This window comes from Eublepharis macularius, chromosome 12, assembly GCF_028583425.1.
Source record: "Eublepharis macularius isolate TG4126 chromosome 12, MPM_Emac_v1.0, whole genome shotgun sequence".
NCBI lineage: Eukaryota > Metazoa > Chordata > Lepidosauria > Squamata > Eublepharidae > Eublepharis > Eublepharis macularius.
The window spans coordinates 26,800,439-26,816,427 of record NC_072801.1 but is presented as its reverse complement, the minus strand read 5'-3'; the positions used below and the strand labels follow the sequence as shown (position 1 = coordinate 26,816,427).

Sequence of the window (15,989 nt, the reverse complement as noted above, 5' to 3'; positions counted from 1 at the left end):
TTCATACAGCTCTTTTTCTACGAAATGACCCCTGGTTAGCAGCAACTGGCACTGGGGAAAGATGAGAAGCAGACCGGGCCCATTTAAATGAGTACGAGTTCGGGTTTTGTGGCAAGGCACCACAAATAAGAAGCATAGACTGGCTCCATGGTCTCTTCTGTGCCACTGCTAAGAGATCACCTGCAGCAATGCCAGGATTGCTGAACCGTGGTTCTGTATGCTCCTGGAGGCCAGCAACCCTCCTGGATTGCAGCTAAGCTTGTCAACTGTGGCTTGGAAAATTCCTGGAGATTGGGTGTCAGTGCTGGGAAGGGTGAAGTTTGGTAAGGGAAGGAAGTTCAATGGGCATGTGACGTCACTCCAGGACTTCCATTTCTCCTAGACTTTATGTTCTGCCATAGTCCTGGCCTCTCAAGCTGCTGTTTTCTCCATGGCCTGGAGATCAGTTCTAATTCTGGGAGAACTACAGGCACCACTTGGAGACTGGGAGCCCTAGCAGCAGTCCATCAGAATTTTTTTCCCTGGGAACTTAAATGGCCAGTCTATCCTAGAGAAGACATATTGCTGAATTCAATTTCAGTGGTAGGCCATCTGTTTTGCCTGCAGAAGGTCTTGGGTTCTATCCCCAGCATCTCTACTGAAATGGATCTCAAGCCTGGGAAACAAGAAATGGAGAGACGCTGCAAAGTAGAGGACACACAGACTTGGCTTGATAGCATGTGACACAGTCTCTCTACACAAGACATCTTAGGGACACTCAAGTGAAAGATCTTACACTTGTTCTCCCATTGTGGATACACATGCACTGCTAGGGAGACAGAGTACACTCGAATATGAGACCACACAGAAAGTAAGTCACTTGAGATCCCCATATAAGATGTCTTGTGTAGAGAGACTCTCAAGTGTGATTCAGAGCCTGAGAATTACAGAATGAGGGTTAAGATAGCAACAGACACGTGTGCAGAATTAGGTCTGCCACCAAATTTCCAAGAAGCAGTGGGCATATGTGGGTGCAATTTAAAGTTGCGAGTTTCCCTACCAAAAAAAAATCCTGTTTATTTCACTTACTTAAGAATTTGTATCTTAAGGGCTGAACAATTTTGCTACAAAAAATTCAGGCAATGATAAAAGTTATTCCTGCTTTCCCTACTGATGCTGTCTGTTTTTGAAAGGTGTTTTGTTTTCCTCCATCTATGCCCAGAAGCACACCCATCTCATGAAAAATCAGTAAAACAAGCAGTTCTATGTTACTTGGGCTGAGGTGTGTTCTAAAGGATTGTAGGATATTGCATGCATTTTTGTGCTCCTACTACATTGTCTTCTCATTCTGTAATTCTATTTTCTGTATTGTTTATGTTACAGGCATACCTTAAACTATTTTTTTTTGGTTGCACTAATTTCAAGTTTTGCAATCTTAGTCTTGTTGCGTTGTTTATTGGATCGTATTGTTTTATATTTTGAAATGAGTCTTGAGACTCAGCAAGAAAAGCAGGCTATAAATGTAAACAAATAAACAAACCACAATATTTTGGACCCAGGGCTACACTGATGGTGATCGGGTAAGAGCTCAGCTTCAAGAAGAGAGGTTTTAAAAACCTTATTTTTTTCAGAAGAATGCAAAAGACAGCAGTCATACAAGATGAGCAATTGTGTTGATCAGAAATACCATCACAGGCATTATCCAATAGGTTCTGGAGGCATTCATTCAAATAACATTTCACACAGCATTTAACATTCATTATGAATACAAATCTCAAGGAAATTAATTGCAGAAAACATTCCAGGCAGGGCAAGGCAGCTTCCCATCCCCAGTAAAGTTGCTATGAAGGAAGACACCTGGATCTTGTTCTTCCCACGGAAAAATGGGTGGGAGGTGTTTGCTGCAATAAATGTGCTAGTCTTCAAAGTGTCACAGTAGTCGCAGTAGCTTTTGCTCCAAACAAGGTATTTCTCCACTGCCACCACTGGGGTGGGGGTGGGGGTGGGGGATTTTTGTGTTTAAACCTACAAGTGAATGTTATTATATTGATATAACATTATAACTTTCAGTGTCTCAGGTTCTTTGAATCTCCAGGTTTAATTTTTTTTTAAAAAAGGGCTCTAGTACATTTCATTGCAGAGATATAAGGGGGAATGCATATCTGAATAACAAAATGGGTGGGAGACTTTTAAAAAATAAAAGCTGGGAGTTCACAGAACCCGTTACATCTATTGGTACACTGATATGTTAACTTGCTGATTTATCCCACAAAAGAATCTGATGCGAATGGGGCACACCCTTCATGCATTTGGAGTCTATAGGGAGTCTTCTTCAGAGCATGTGCAGAGGAAAGGGTTAGACAGCTTGTTGCTCGCCTGATTCTCACACTGCGGTGTGAGCCTCAAAAGGCTATAAAAGTTTCAGCCACCCTCAGGCCCATCCCCACCAGCTACTCACTGTGTCTTTGTCCCCATCCACCTTGAAGCGGACACTCTTCATGGTGCCCGCACAGCTGCCCAGTGAGGCTGCTGTGTGCCCAGGGCTGGGGCAGGCACCAGCCACCAACTGCAGGTACAGCAACTGCTGTTTGCTTTTAGAGCTGGCTGACTCATTCAGACCTTTAACCCTTCCAATGCACTGGGTATCTGCTGTCCTTTGTTAAAGCAGCTCCAGATGCCTCGTGAGATACCAGGGGAGGATGAAAAGGTGTGTTATCTGCCCCAGATTTAATCTTGTTCCCCCCCCCCCCCCGCTTCCCCATAGCATCGCGATGCAGTTGTGTACTTTCTTGAGTTTTTCCAGCTTTTCTCCTGTCTTTCTTCTGGGTGGTTGCCATGTGGGTGGGAAAATTCAAACTTTACCATCCATGGTTGTTGTGGGTTTTCCGGGCTGTATTGCCGTGGTCTTGGCATTGTAGTTCCTGACGTTTCGCCAGCAGCTGTGGCTGGCATGTTCAGAGGTGTCGCACCAAAAGACGAGATCTCTCGTGTCACTGTGACACTGAGAGATCTCGTCTTTTGGTGTTACACCTCTGAAGATGCCAGCCACAGCTGCTGGCGAAACGTCAGGAACTACAATGCCAAGACCACGGCAATACAGCCTGGAAAACCCACAACAACCATCGTTCTCCGGCCGTGAAAGCCTTCGACAATACATTTACCATCCATATTGCACCATTTTCCTTGTTACTGTCTCTTAGGTGGCTATTTCCTCCCCTGACCACTTGGTAGCTATTTTTGTTTTTAAATCAGCAACTGAAGATCTGTATCTTGATATAACGTTTTAACCAAGAGTGTCTCAGGTTCTCTGAATTCCGGGCTTTCATTTTTTAAAATAAATCTCTAGCCCTTTTCTTTGTGGAAATATAGGGGGAAAGGCATATCTCCACCAAAAGGGCCTAAAGACTTACTTTTGTAAAAATGAAACAGAACTTGTTACAGTGTATTATTACATTAATATGTTAACTTGTTGGTTAAAAAACAAACATGAAAAGCCATCATGGTGCACGGGTGGAGGGTACTGCCAGGGAAGTCGGGCAAGGGCACTGCAAGGAAACATGCCATGTGGAAGCCCTGTTGCCACTGTGCTGTAATGGCAGCAGCGACAGGAAAACCATACAAGCATGTTCCCATGTAGAGACCACCCTGGTGATCTCCCTAATGAAAATGTAGCCACTCAAAAGTTTAAAAGTGCCTTGCTGGATCATACCCCATATAGGAACCTGGTTCCCACCGCTGCCAAACTAGATGCCCATGGAAGACTTACAAGCAAGGCACAAATGCCGGAGCCTCCCCTTATTATGTCCTCACCAAGTACAGGTAAAATGCCTTGCAATATGGAGGCTCCATTTAGGCTTCATGGCTCATAGGTACCAAAAGACAAATTTGTGAAGGCCCCTGAAGGTCCCATCCCCTCTTGTCTGCTGAATTTCAGGCCAACAGAACCATATTCCCATTTCTAATGGAATCCTACCACAGCCAATAGAATGGTACCATCTCTCTTCCATCCCCTGCCTTTAAAAAAGAGATCATTCCTTTTGGTCAATGGGCTCTCTCCACGTGTGCCCAGCTCGGTTTTCCATGGATTTCTGCCACAGCCAATCCTAGGTCTCTGAATCTTTAGTAATGCCCCCCATTGCACCCCTATCCTCCCCCAGCACCCTCTCCTACCCACCCCCAAGAACCCCTTCCATATCCTCCCCTCCCAGACCTTTGGACACATCCCTACATTAAATCAAATATTTCCAATTCAAATATGCTTTATTGTTAGAAGAAGGGATACAGGTGTCGCCAAAGAGCGTGGGAGGATAAGAGGTATATGCAAGGGGATCCATTCGGAAAGAGGGTCTGAGAAGGAGCCGCCTCTACACAGTGGTGGTAGCCCCCTGGACTGGGCGTGGGGGAGGGGTATGGGTCTGTCTCCCCTTCTCTCCACTCCTGATCTGGTGGTAGCATGCGGCTATATAGCATTACATCAACTCTGCATCTCGCCTCTTCCTTCTCTGGCCTAGGACCAGTTGCGGGTTTTTTTCCAACACTTTTTTTTTTCACGAAGTTCTCTGCCGTTTCTGAAAGTTTAGGGAATTATCTTCCTTACACTTCCATGCATTTTAAAGACTGGAACACAGCATATCTCTCTTTCTCTCTCGCAAGCTCTCTGGCCATCAGTTGTCCGTACACCTCCCCTTTTATTTTTGCTATGGAGTAAGGAACCTCATAACCTCCAGGTTGTAGTAAGCAAAATTACTCTGTTTGGGGACAGTCTGCGTTTCCTTTATGTGAAACACTCTCTTCCCACACAATGAATACCATCAGTACAATCCAAGCAGTCTCCTTATTAATATTCGAATCTTCCCATGCACAAATTAGCAGTCCTGCATCTGCAAACTGCTTCCTCTTGGGTCTCTCCTGTGAGGTTTCTGCACCTGTATCCCTCTCTATAAGGGTGGGGGCACCAATCCGGCTGCCTTTCCTCTCCTTCCAGACAGGTAATGCAGGTTTCTGATCTATTCATTCAGGGACTTTCAGGTGGCTTTTTTTGGGGACATCTTTGTAAAGCTGAACTGTTCCAAACAAACAAGCAGACCAGCTGATCCAAATGAGCAAACTTCAAAACAATTGAAAGCGAGTGCCTGAATTCTCTGATTGCAACACACATTGTATATTGGCTGAAGTCTGCCTTTTCTCTTTCACCTTGCTTTTCATCCCCTGCTCTAGGCATGGTGGAGGAAAAAGCTACAATGGTCACACAGGATAGTTTAAAACCCAGATTCGTTACCCATTAGCACATGCTGACATCACAATCCAAGTGAACAACTTGGGAGGGATTTCTTTTCCCCCATTTGGGGGAAGGGACAGTGGAGATTGTGGTTGCTTCCACATGGAGGCAATACTCTATTTTTCTCTTATTGCAAAAGCATTCACAGAAGCAACAGAACATCCACACAGAGATTTTCTCCATTATTTCTGGCCGTTTTCACACTACTCACCTTCATCCGGAATGCTGCGGAACATCACGGAAAAAACGTGGAAGATAGCATCTTCTCGCGTGAGTTTTGCGCGATGTTGCACAAAACTCGCATGAGAAGATGCTGTCTTCCGTGGTTTTTTCGCGACGTTCTGGATGAAGGTGAGTAGTGTGGAAACGGCCTCTCTTTGTACTGCTACTCTCTTGCCCCTGCCCTGAGCAGAGAGGGAATGGTAAGGAAATAGCACAGGATATGGGCAGGGAGGTGCAGAAATCAACACCTTCCCATCCGCAGAGATCCCAAACTGGCTATGGGTACCACCATCCTAGGAAGACCATCCTAAAGAAAGTTTGGAAATCCATCTTGTGCTGTTCTCCCTGCTTGAAATTGCCACAGGAGGGTGCTATTGGGTGAATCCTGTGTGTTCCCTAACCCAACTTGTGTATGAAATAAGCAAAACTGTGTGCAAAATCTGGATATAAAAACTGGAAGGGTATCAGACTAGCAGCTCATGGGTGGTAGTTGTGGGAGGGGCTACGGCTTTGGCAGGGCATCTTGTTTCCACGCGGAAGGCCCTGATTCCGTCTCTGGCGACTCCAGTTAAAGGATCTCAACAGGTCCTGGAAAAGATCTTTCTCGGCCAAGGCCATGGGGAGCTACTGCCAATTAGAAGACCCGAGGGCTGAGCTAGACAGTCTGATGACCTGATATGGTAGAAGGCAACTTCATAGACACATAAAGTGGAACACCTGGTTGGCATGCTGGGGGTGCCAAGTCCCTGCCATGTCTAGTTGAAAAGATCTCTGGTGCAGATAATTGCTGTCCATTAGAAGAAAGGGTTTTGAGCTACATGGTCTAGTGGTTGCCTTGGTATAAGGCATCTGGCTGTTTTCATATGATAGCCAAAAGGAACCAGCCATGTAGGTTTTCACATATATAACAATGTGAGTACAGAAATGTGCGAGAAAGGAACATGGGAATCAATCTGGAGCTATGGCCCTGCTATTATCCTACAACTTAGTACTTCCATTTAATTTGTCCACCTTTCACCTTTTACGAACACCCCTTCTCTCTGTATGCAGAGGCCCTCTCCTTCCCACATCCACACAACACGCCACACCACAGGACTCACCTTGAGATACCTCTTGCGATTCACATAGATGCGCACAAGACACCTGAACTTGATAAGGCTCCCTCTCAGCCTTGAGTATTTTTGCCTGCAGGAGAGGAAACCCACTCAGTATTGCATATGGGGGGAAAGACCACATCAAACCATAGCAACATGGGCTCAGGGTGAGAAAATCAAGATGGTCTCCAGACCTGGGGAGGCACACTCTTACACAGGGAGGAAAGAAGCATGTCAATGTTCAGGTTCAGAGGTACAAGAAAATTCAAAATCTGAGAGCCAAGCTTGATCAAGTGGAGCGCAAGTGAATGGCAAGTGAACAGGGAGGAATACACGTAAGTCTGTTCACTTGCCAGGCAAGTGTAATTCGTCACTTGTAGCTTGGCTTTCAGAGAGGACTTTGCTCTTCTGAATTTGTTTTGGCTGTGGTCAGGCCTCTGGAATGCTTAGCAAACTATACCATCAAGAGTCCAGTAGCACCTTTAAGACTAACCAACTTTACTGTAGCATAAGCTTTCAAGAATCACAATTCTCTTCATCAGATGCATGGAGGGTAAGAAGAAACTGGTCAGATATATAGGTGGAGAGGGGAGGGGGAGTAGATGCAATCAGTAGCTTCTGATAATGGGATCAGTTTGCTTCTGATAATGAAATCAGTTACTTCTGATAATGAGATAACCATTCATAGTTCCTATTCAATCCAAGCCTGACTAAGTCAAATTTACATGTGAATTCCAATTCAGCAGCTTCCCGTTGGATTCTGTTTTTGAAAGGTTTCTGTTGAACTACAGTGACCTTTAAGTCCTTGATGGAATGTCCTGGTAGATTGAAGTGTTCTCCCACTGGTATCTGGATGTTGCCATTTTTAATGTCAGATTTGTGCCTCCCCTCTCCACCTATATATCTGACCAGTTTCTTCTTACCCTCCATGCATCTGACGAAGAGAACTGTGATTCTCGAAAGCTTATGCTACAGTAAAGTTGGTTAGTCTTAAAGGTGCTACTGGACTCTTTTCTATTTTGCTACTACAGACTAACACAGCTAAGTCCTCTGGATCTATACCATCAAGGAGCATTTAGGAGGGTTATTAGGAGGCTGAAGGCAGAATTAGATGCGACAGGATCCATGGAGCTGTGGTGGTCTTCTACCCTCTTCTTGGTAATATTTAGCATAACACAACGTGATACGATGTCATAGTGATGTCACTTGGAACAGCTAATGATGCAAGGCTGGAAAAGGGATACAAGGTGAAGATGTCAAAGAGAGGGGGAGAATGGGATATGGGGCAGGCAGGCAGAAGGGAGCTCCATATTTCCCGTAAGGTCCATTTGCCACTCTCAGTTACACAATATTTTTATTCTTATTATTGTTATAAATCTAGCCAATAGGGTTGCCAGCTCCAGCTTGGGAAATTCTTGCAGATTTGAGAGGTGATGCCTGGAGAGGGTGGTGTTTGGGAAAGGAGAAGGAACTCAGTGGGGGTGTGACATCACTCAGGAACATCCATTTCTCCTAGACTTTATGGCGTACCATAGAGTCCACACTCTGAAACTGCCATTTCCTCCAGGGGAACTGATCTCTGGCATCTGGAGATCAGTCATAATTTCAGGGAAGCCCCAGACCCCACCGGGAGGTTGATAACCCTACAGTAGTCAACTACATATGAAGACTGAAGCAGTCCCATCAAGACACATACATTAAAAACTGCTCCAGACTTGAAAATTAATGCAGGCTTTAATGTTGACCTAGTTAAACACAAGTCTGAGATGCACCACTTGGATAACTGGGGTCGTCACAGGGCTGAATGCTCCCTGATTGGAAAAAAAATCTTTCCACGTAGTAGAGACACGAAAGCAGAATCCTTCTCTCTGACATTTCTAGTTTTCTGCATGGAGGGGATTGTTTAGTATGGAGGAATATTACGAGTCCCAGAAATGGTACCACATGGACATGTCCGTTATCTCAGTGAGCATTAGGAGTGGACACTGAGATGGCTAGTAAGGACCAAAGTGCATCTCCCTCTCCCCAAATACATGTTTTTATCTGTCCAAAGGAGCCTGTGGGCAGCTCAGCACCTGGCAAGGAACCCGCGGGACCGCGCCTGGATGAGAATGATCTTGTGGCGGAGGGCGTAGAAGCGTTTCTTGATTAAAAAGCCGCGCGTATACCGCTGGAGGGTCAGGACTGCCATGTGGACCATCCGTTCACGCCTGCTCTCCAGCTGCTGATAGACACTCTCCTTCATGAAGAGCTAAAGACATGGGGGGAAAGTAGAAACATCGGGCACCTGAGAGAAGCCAACTATTCAGCTGTGCTTAGTAAGAAATCAACCATGAGGCGAGGAATCCATCGGTGACACCGTCAAAGGATGGAAACCCCACGAAAGAAGTTTCCGCCCTTCCGGATGCTGAGGCCATACCTTGGTCGCTCCAATGCAATACATATCACGGGTGACCGGGCACAGCTTGGTCAGCACTTTGGCACAGTACATCCCATCAGGCATGGAGTCAGGACGGAGATCGACAAGGCAGCGGTACCTGAGGGGAAGAAGGGCAAGGACGTGATGGGCACCTGTTCAGAAGCAATGATCAGGCAAGAATAAATTCATGCTAAGTGCTCATCTGCATGGAAGTGGCTAAGATAGTGCTAGATAAATGGATTGTGCGGCAAGTTGCCAACGACATGATGCCGTGCAACATCTTACCAAGCATGCAATGCAAGTCCATTCAAACCCAAACACATCACAGCTGCTTAGACCTATCTGGGATTTATGCTTAGAGCAAATGGGACCTCTGACTTCAAAGCTTTTACCCTCTATGGCTTCTGGATCTCTTCCAAGAGACCTGGCAAGCTTGGACTCCCTAACCTTGATCCCATCATTCAGGACCAGGTACGTGGGGGTCGGGAAAACAAGTGTTACTTCCGGGGGACAAGGGAGATAAATCCAGGCTGTAACATTATTACATTTTACGGTTTTACTATTTATGTAATTTCGGAGGTCAAATAGAAGGTTTTCTTTCATTTTTCCTGAATATACATGGGATAGGACCAAGGAAAAGGTGTTACAAATACGTGTGATGCTCAGATTTTAAAAAAGGCTGGATCCTTCCATTACTCTGTTATGAGGCTATGATATAAATCAAGTCTTATGTGCAAAACTCCCTTGTCCAGATGGAGGCATCTCTAGAGCAAACAGAGGTACAAGTAGATCCATGATGCCTTCCCAGATCAGATCCCACCTCCCTGTACCTCTCTATGAAGATCCTGAAGGGGATGCGGACAGGGAAGCCCTCTTTGCGGATACGGATGGTCTCCAGAATCCCCGAGTACCGCAACTGGCCACCAACTACGTCTTCCTCAAAGAGGCCCGGCTTCTGGGTGAGAAAATGAGAAGAGTTTTGGAAAAAGGACTAACCAAGACAAGATGGAAGCCATTGCACCATGTGGCAAAAAAGAGACAGGCAGGCAGGTTATGGGAGAAGTCTGTTGCGTAACCAACAGCAGCAATGACTTCTATATCTTATTTATTTGGTACATTTTTATCTCACTCTTTGCCCAAGGAGCTCATCATTCTCCCCTTTTGTATTTGAGATAAGTTAGACTGAAAGTGGCTGGTCCTAGGTCCCCCAGTAGGCTTCCATAGCAGAGTGGGGATTCAAACCTGGGTGTACCAGATCCTATTCTGGCTCTCTATGCATTTGTACATTCACATTTGGGGCCTTCAGAACCACAGAGTTTTCATGCTAGAATGGTTCACAAAAGAGGTAAAGGGGAGAGAATATGGGGAAATTCAGAGGACAGTTGAAGGAGAAATAAGTTATGTGGGAGTAGATGAATTAAATGCTCAATTGGAAAAAGGAGTAAGAGATTCCAGCTGAGATTAAGGAACAAGCAGGGTTGACTTCATCACATGGCCATTAAACCCACTTGTCAAAATGTTACTTCATGCCCACACTTGTACTTATATATCTGTTGACTGAGGATGCACTTCATACATCTGATGAACTGGGCTTGGGTTAATGGACATTTTTTACAGTAATAAATTTGCTAGTCTTTAAACCGGCATGACTTGTGGGGTGTTTTTAAATGTAAGACCAGAGGTTCCTATTCTGGAACAAGTATCTGGGCTTATAGTTGTATAAACTATTACCAGGAGCTGAAGTAAATCCACACAAGTTTATAACTAAGCTGCCCCACCCATGCTCTGCCTTGAAGAACAACAAACTGCATACCTTCTTGTTATTAGGCTTGATGCAGCGAACAAAGAAAGGGTTACACCTGCACAGAGAGAAAGAAACATATGCAAAGCAATGAAACCTTTTTGTGTACAAGACGGTCAAGCTGAAAACAGAGAACCACAAGCATATTTGAGATACCCAGCTTCCTCTAAAGGAGGAAGGAAAATAGATCATCACAGAATTTGCAAACAGCACATTCGGACATTCTACACTAGTTTAGTTGGTCACTTTACTGGATGGATTTCAATCCTATACCATCCTCAAGGTCGCTGAACAAGTCATAAACATTCATATCAAAAATGAATTAAACCTTCAAATCAAATGCCAGTTCCCTATGATTAAAAAGTCCACCCTCAAACATATCAAGCAAACAGGTAGGGGGGAAATGCAATAGGAAACATTTGTATCCAAGGCTAATCTTTGGAATAATGCAAAAAATATAAAAGTATAACACAACCAGCCTCTTTCCATGAAGAGATTTTAAGAACTCAAATGAAGGTTTCTACCTTCTTCACTCATTGGTTGTATTGTCAGTTACAATTACTCATTAAAGCAATGAATATATAATGTCAAAATTAAATGATAATGACTTAAAGGCCATTAAAATGAATTAAATGCTCATTGACTTAAGGCCCCCTAGATTCACTTAAATACTCATTGACTTAAGGGCTCTTAAATTGACTTAATAGCTCATGCCTGTAGGAAACCACCAACGCAGACAGCACATATATCAATGCCTGTCTGGCTAGCAGACGCTTCTCCTTGCTCACCTTTCCATTTTCTCCACAAGTTCCAAGAGTGACTGCTGGAATTTTGCAGCAACGGTTGGGGCTTTGTATTTCCGTTTGCTGGCGCTGCTCATTCCCATCATGGTCTTCTGCTGGGCTACCAGTTGAGCATGGCTGAAGAACAGGTTAGCTACCAACTGGGACAAAAAAGAGGCACCGCCAACAGGTAAGAAGCAGGTGATGTTAGGGAGCATTTTCTTTATTCCACCCTGCCATGCACACAAGGGAGCTCATGATATAACAGAAGAGACAATCTAAATAAAAATTCAACAATCCAAATAAATATTCAGCCATTTAGAGCCAAACAACAACTGCTCAATATTTACACAACCCCTAAGCTAGAAACACCCTTCCCCAATAAACAAGATGTCACTCCCTTTGCAGATTAAAAGCTCACTGAAAAAGAAATGACCTTACAACCTTTATGAATGCTATATAGCAAAGTTGCCTGCCTAATCTCCAGGGAAGCCAATTTTGCAAGACAGGTGCAAGTACCAAAGAGACCCTGTTTCTCACAGCTGCAGTTTTGACTTTGCAATGGGACTGCTAGTAATGATGACTTAGCTGAACTTGCAAGGCACATGGGCTCATATAAAGAGTGGCAGTGTTTCAAGTGTATGGCTCCCAGGATATCAAAGTTCTTAAAGGCTTCAGCACCAGTGGAGAGCCAGTATGGCGTAGTGGTCAGAATGTCAGACTAGGCTCTGGGACACCCAGTTTGGAATCCCTACTCTGCCATAAAAGCTTGCTGGATGACCCTGGGCCAGTCAGACAGTCTCAGCCTAGCCTACCTTACAGAGTTGTTAAGAGAATAAAAGGAAGTGGGGAGAAAGAACAGTATAAGGTTTAGGTTTCCAACTAGGGAGTAAGGTGAGGTATAAATGAAGTAAATGAAGAATGCAAAGGTCCCTACATTCACAGCAGCACAAAAGCAAAAACGGAGAATTCTTGCTTTGTGGAAACAGCCTTAGGTGGTCTTAAAGATGCACTTGGATTTTCTTAATATTGTTTATTTACTTTATTTATACCCCTATCTTTCTCCCCAGTGGGGACCCAAAGCCGTTTACATCATTCTCCCCTACTTCCATTTTTATCCTCATAACAACAACTACGAGAGGTAGGTTAGGCTATGCGGGTGTGACTGGCCCAAGATCACCCAGCAAGCTTCCATGGCAGAGCGGGGATTTGAATCTGAGTCTCCCAGATCCTAGTCCAACAGCTGAACCACTACACCATGCTAGCTCTCTAAACAGCCCAAACACCTACTTTGATCTTACTGTTGACAAAAAGCTCCAGGACGTCTTGACGTACTTGGTCGTAATTTTTATCCAAGAATTTATGCACCTGTGGGGGCAGACAAAAAAAAATCATGGTATTTTTATATGCCGCAATCCTTGAAAGTCTTCTTCTCATCCCTCCTCTGTGCCTCCCTCTCTGCTTCTCTTTTTTTGAATTCTGCGGACATGCTTTAGTATTACAGAAAGATATTACCTGCAATGGTAAACTCCAACAGCCAAAGAGCTCTTTGGAGAGCAAGCTAACAAAGTACGTATGTATCAAAATTCAACCAATGCAAACTGAAGAAAGCATGCTTGTAGAGTACATACAAAAGATTTGTGTAACAGGCAACAGTTTGCCCATAACCTCTGTGACAGGGCTTGCTCTAATCATAAAGCAAAATTTCAGTTTCCTTAGCACAGGTTTTTGCACAAGGGTGGGTTGGCTATATAACTTGCCAGGAAATTTCCTGGTGGGCTGCTGCTGTGAAAGGTCACTGCTGGCTAGGAGCAAGCTGAAAACCGATCCCTGATGTTGGATCAAGGGAGCTGCAACATTCCACATTCTGGCCCCTTTTTGTTTCCCCCTGGGAAATTCCCAGCCACTCACCTGGTAGGTGACTTTGCCCGCGTAATGCTTGATGGTAAACTCCGGTAGCGGCATCTTTGGCTTGGAGTACAACTCATTGGTACCATGATGGTAATGACACTTCTGGAGAAATGTGTGATCTGTTGCCTGGAAGGAAAGAGGAGTAAATCAGTGGAGAGGCTAAAAGTCCCACATGTTCTGCCCGGTGTGATCCTGGAAGCCAGGGTTCAAAGGTCAACCTTGCCATGGACATGCCATCCTGATTTGAATCTCCACCCTGCCATGGAGGCTTGCTGGGTGACCTTGGGCATTTTTCAGATGGGAATCCATGAGCCAAGTACCACTGACCCTCTGAGCAGGTGCAGAAGGTCTTCTTTCTCTGAGAAAAGCAACCTAAATCCATATGGAGTACCCCCACCCCCACCCCCATCCCCGGACTGTTGAGAGTCTCCAGATCCCCCTCCAGACAAAGATCTCCCCTCACACGTCCCAGAAAATCGAGTAATAGAACTTGCCCAGCTGATAGGACCTCCAGAATTTTGTTCCCCAAACCGTCCTCATTTTGTGACCCTCCCCAACCTCACCCGAAGATTGTCACCTGAGGGAAACTGCTTTGGTCATCCAGGATCCTCAAAATCCCATAAGGCTTCTGGGAAATGAGGTCAATGCACGGTTGGTTGTCGTTGAATGCGATTTCTCTCCATTCAATCTGTTCCCGGATATATTCTTCCTGAATATAGAACCAAGAAGTTAAGGGCCATGGCTCCTTAACACCATAGGACAAGTCCGTCATTTGAAGCTGAGCCACTGGCTAAGCAAGTCTACCTGATTTCAAAGCTTTCCTCTGCCACTTACCCTCCACCTGTCCTTAGGCAAGCCATTCTCTCTTGGCATGGGCAATATGCAGATTATAATACTGGCCTACTTTGCAGGGCTGTTGTGAAGACCTCGCAGCAAGATCATGCATGCAAAGTGCTTCTGAATGATGAAAGCACCCTACAAACGCCAGGTATCGTTATTTGGCAAAGACCCATTTGCTTGGACAGCCCTGGACAGAGAGATTAATAAGGCCTCACCTGTTCTTCCTTGAAGATGATCTTGTTGAAGAAGAATTGGATGTATTCGTTGGCATAATTGATGCACAGTTGCTCGAAACTGTTGAAGCCCAGATCCTGTTTGCAAAGCAGAAGGATATTTATTTTTATTTTTTAAAATATATATATATATATATATATATTTATTGTATTTATAAGGAAATACAAGAACAAACAACACCATGCATAAAGAAACATAGAAACCAAATGGTTAACATATATCCAGGCAATCTGAGTGATTGGAAATACAAAAATATAGCACCATCATCTTAGAGACTTGTACAGTTTGAGTAAAGACGCTCTTACAAACTAAGTAGAACATCAAAACAATCGTTGGATTTAACAATTTTTTAGTGTATTCATCCGTTGACAGAAATTCTAAAACTGGAAACCAACATTCAATAAATTGTGATTTGTATTCTGGGTTTTCACGTTGCTTGATGTAATCAGTCAACTTGGCTAAAATAAATAGATCCCAGACCTTCAGTAACCAGTTAGAAATGGTTGGGCATTTGATATTTTTTTAAAGAAGTTGTATAACAGACTCCCAGACTGGTTGGAAAGACTACAGATCAATTCTGGATAAGAGACTGAAATGTAAGCCTGACTTGAGGTGTGGACCAAAAACAAGGGTTCCAACTTCAAATGTATTCCTAACAACTACAGACCTATTCTTAGATAAATGTATATTAAAATATCTCCAGAACAGGGGCTGCAGATATTTTATTATTTATTTTATTTATTTATTTATTCCATTTTTAACTCGCCCTCCCCACAAGTGGGCTCAGGGTGAGGTACAACATTAATTAAAATACAACGTAAAATCAATTATAAAAACCCCCTTTCAGGGCAACCAGCAGGAGTGGACTCTCCATACCCCTTGTAGAGGGAGACTGGTGGAAGCCTCGGCAATGATGGGCTGAAATTAGCCTCCACCATATGCCTGGCGGAACATCTCTGTCTTACAGGCCCACCTAAATGATACAAGATCCCGGCCGGCACGAGTGTCCTCAGACAGAGAGTTCCACAGGTTGGGGCCAGGACCGAAAAGGCCCTGGCCCTGGTAGAGGCCAGCTGAGCCTCCCTAGGGCCAGGGACCACCAGTAGATGTTTTCCTGTTGAACGAAGTGCTCTCTGGGGCACATACAGGGAGAGACGGTCCCTGTCACATCACATCAGAGATCAATGGACAGGGTCTTCTTGAAAAACATGAGCAAAGTAGTTACGATATGTTGGCAATCTTTCTTCTGAAGACTCACTGAAGATAGAGCTTGGACATTCTCTGGGTGTGCTTTATATATCTACTAATCAGACTGCACAAAACACAATTTATAACACATTTGCTTCATTTTATTTATGTATTTATTTAGATATTTATACCCCCCTTTTCTCCTCAGTGGGGAGCCACAGCAGTTTACAACATCATTCTT

The 15,989-nt window shown here is 44.4% G+C and overlaps 1 protein-coding gene across 1 annotated transcript in view; it reads right to left on the bottom strand.

Moving 5' to 3' along the window:
• Positions 1-15,989, bottom strand: part of MYO15A (myosin XVA) — a 105,308-nt gene that overhangs the window by 58,286 nt on the left and 31,033 nt on the right. The window contains exons 16-25 of the mRNA XM_054993680.1: positions 14,542-14,637; positions 14,064-14,195; positions 13,487-13,612; positions 12,866-12,943; positions 11,582-11,736; positions 10,806-10,851; positions 9,823-9,947; positions 8,993-9,110; positions 8,649-8,824; positions 6,511-6,664 (exon numbers count right to left, since the gene is read on the bottom strand). Of these exons, the coding sequence (XP_054849655.1) occupies positions 6,511-6,664; positions 8,649-8,824; positions 8,993-9,110; positions 9,823-9,947; positions 10,806-10,851; positions 11,582-11,736; positions 12,866-12,943; positions 13,487-13,612; positions 14,064-14,195; positions 14,542-14,637 (1,206 nt within the window). The remainder of the gene's footprint in view (positions 1-6,510; positions 6,665-8,648; positions 8,825-8,992; positions 9,111-9,822; positions 9,948-10,805; positions 10,852-11,581; positions 11,737-12,865; positions 12,944-13,486; positions 13,613-14,063; positions 14,196-14,541; positions 14,638-15,989) is intronic.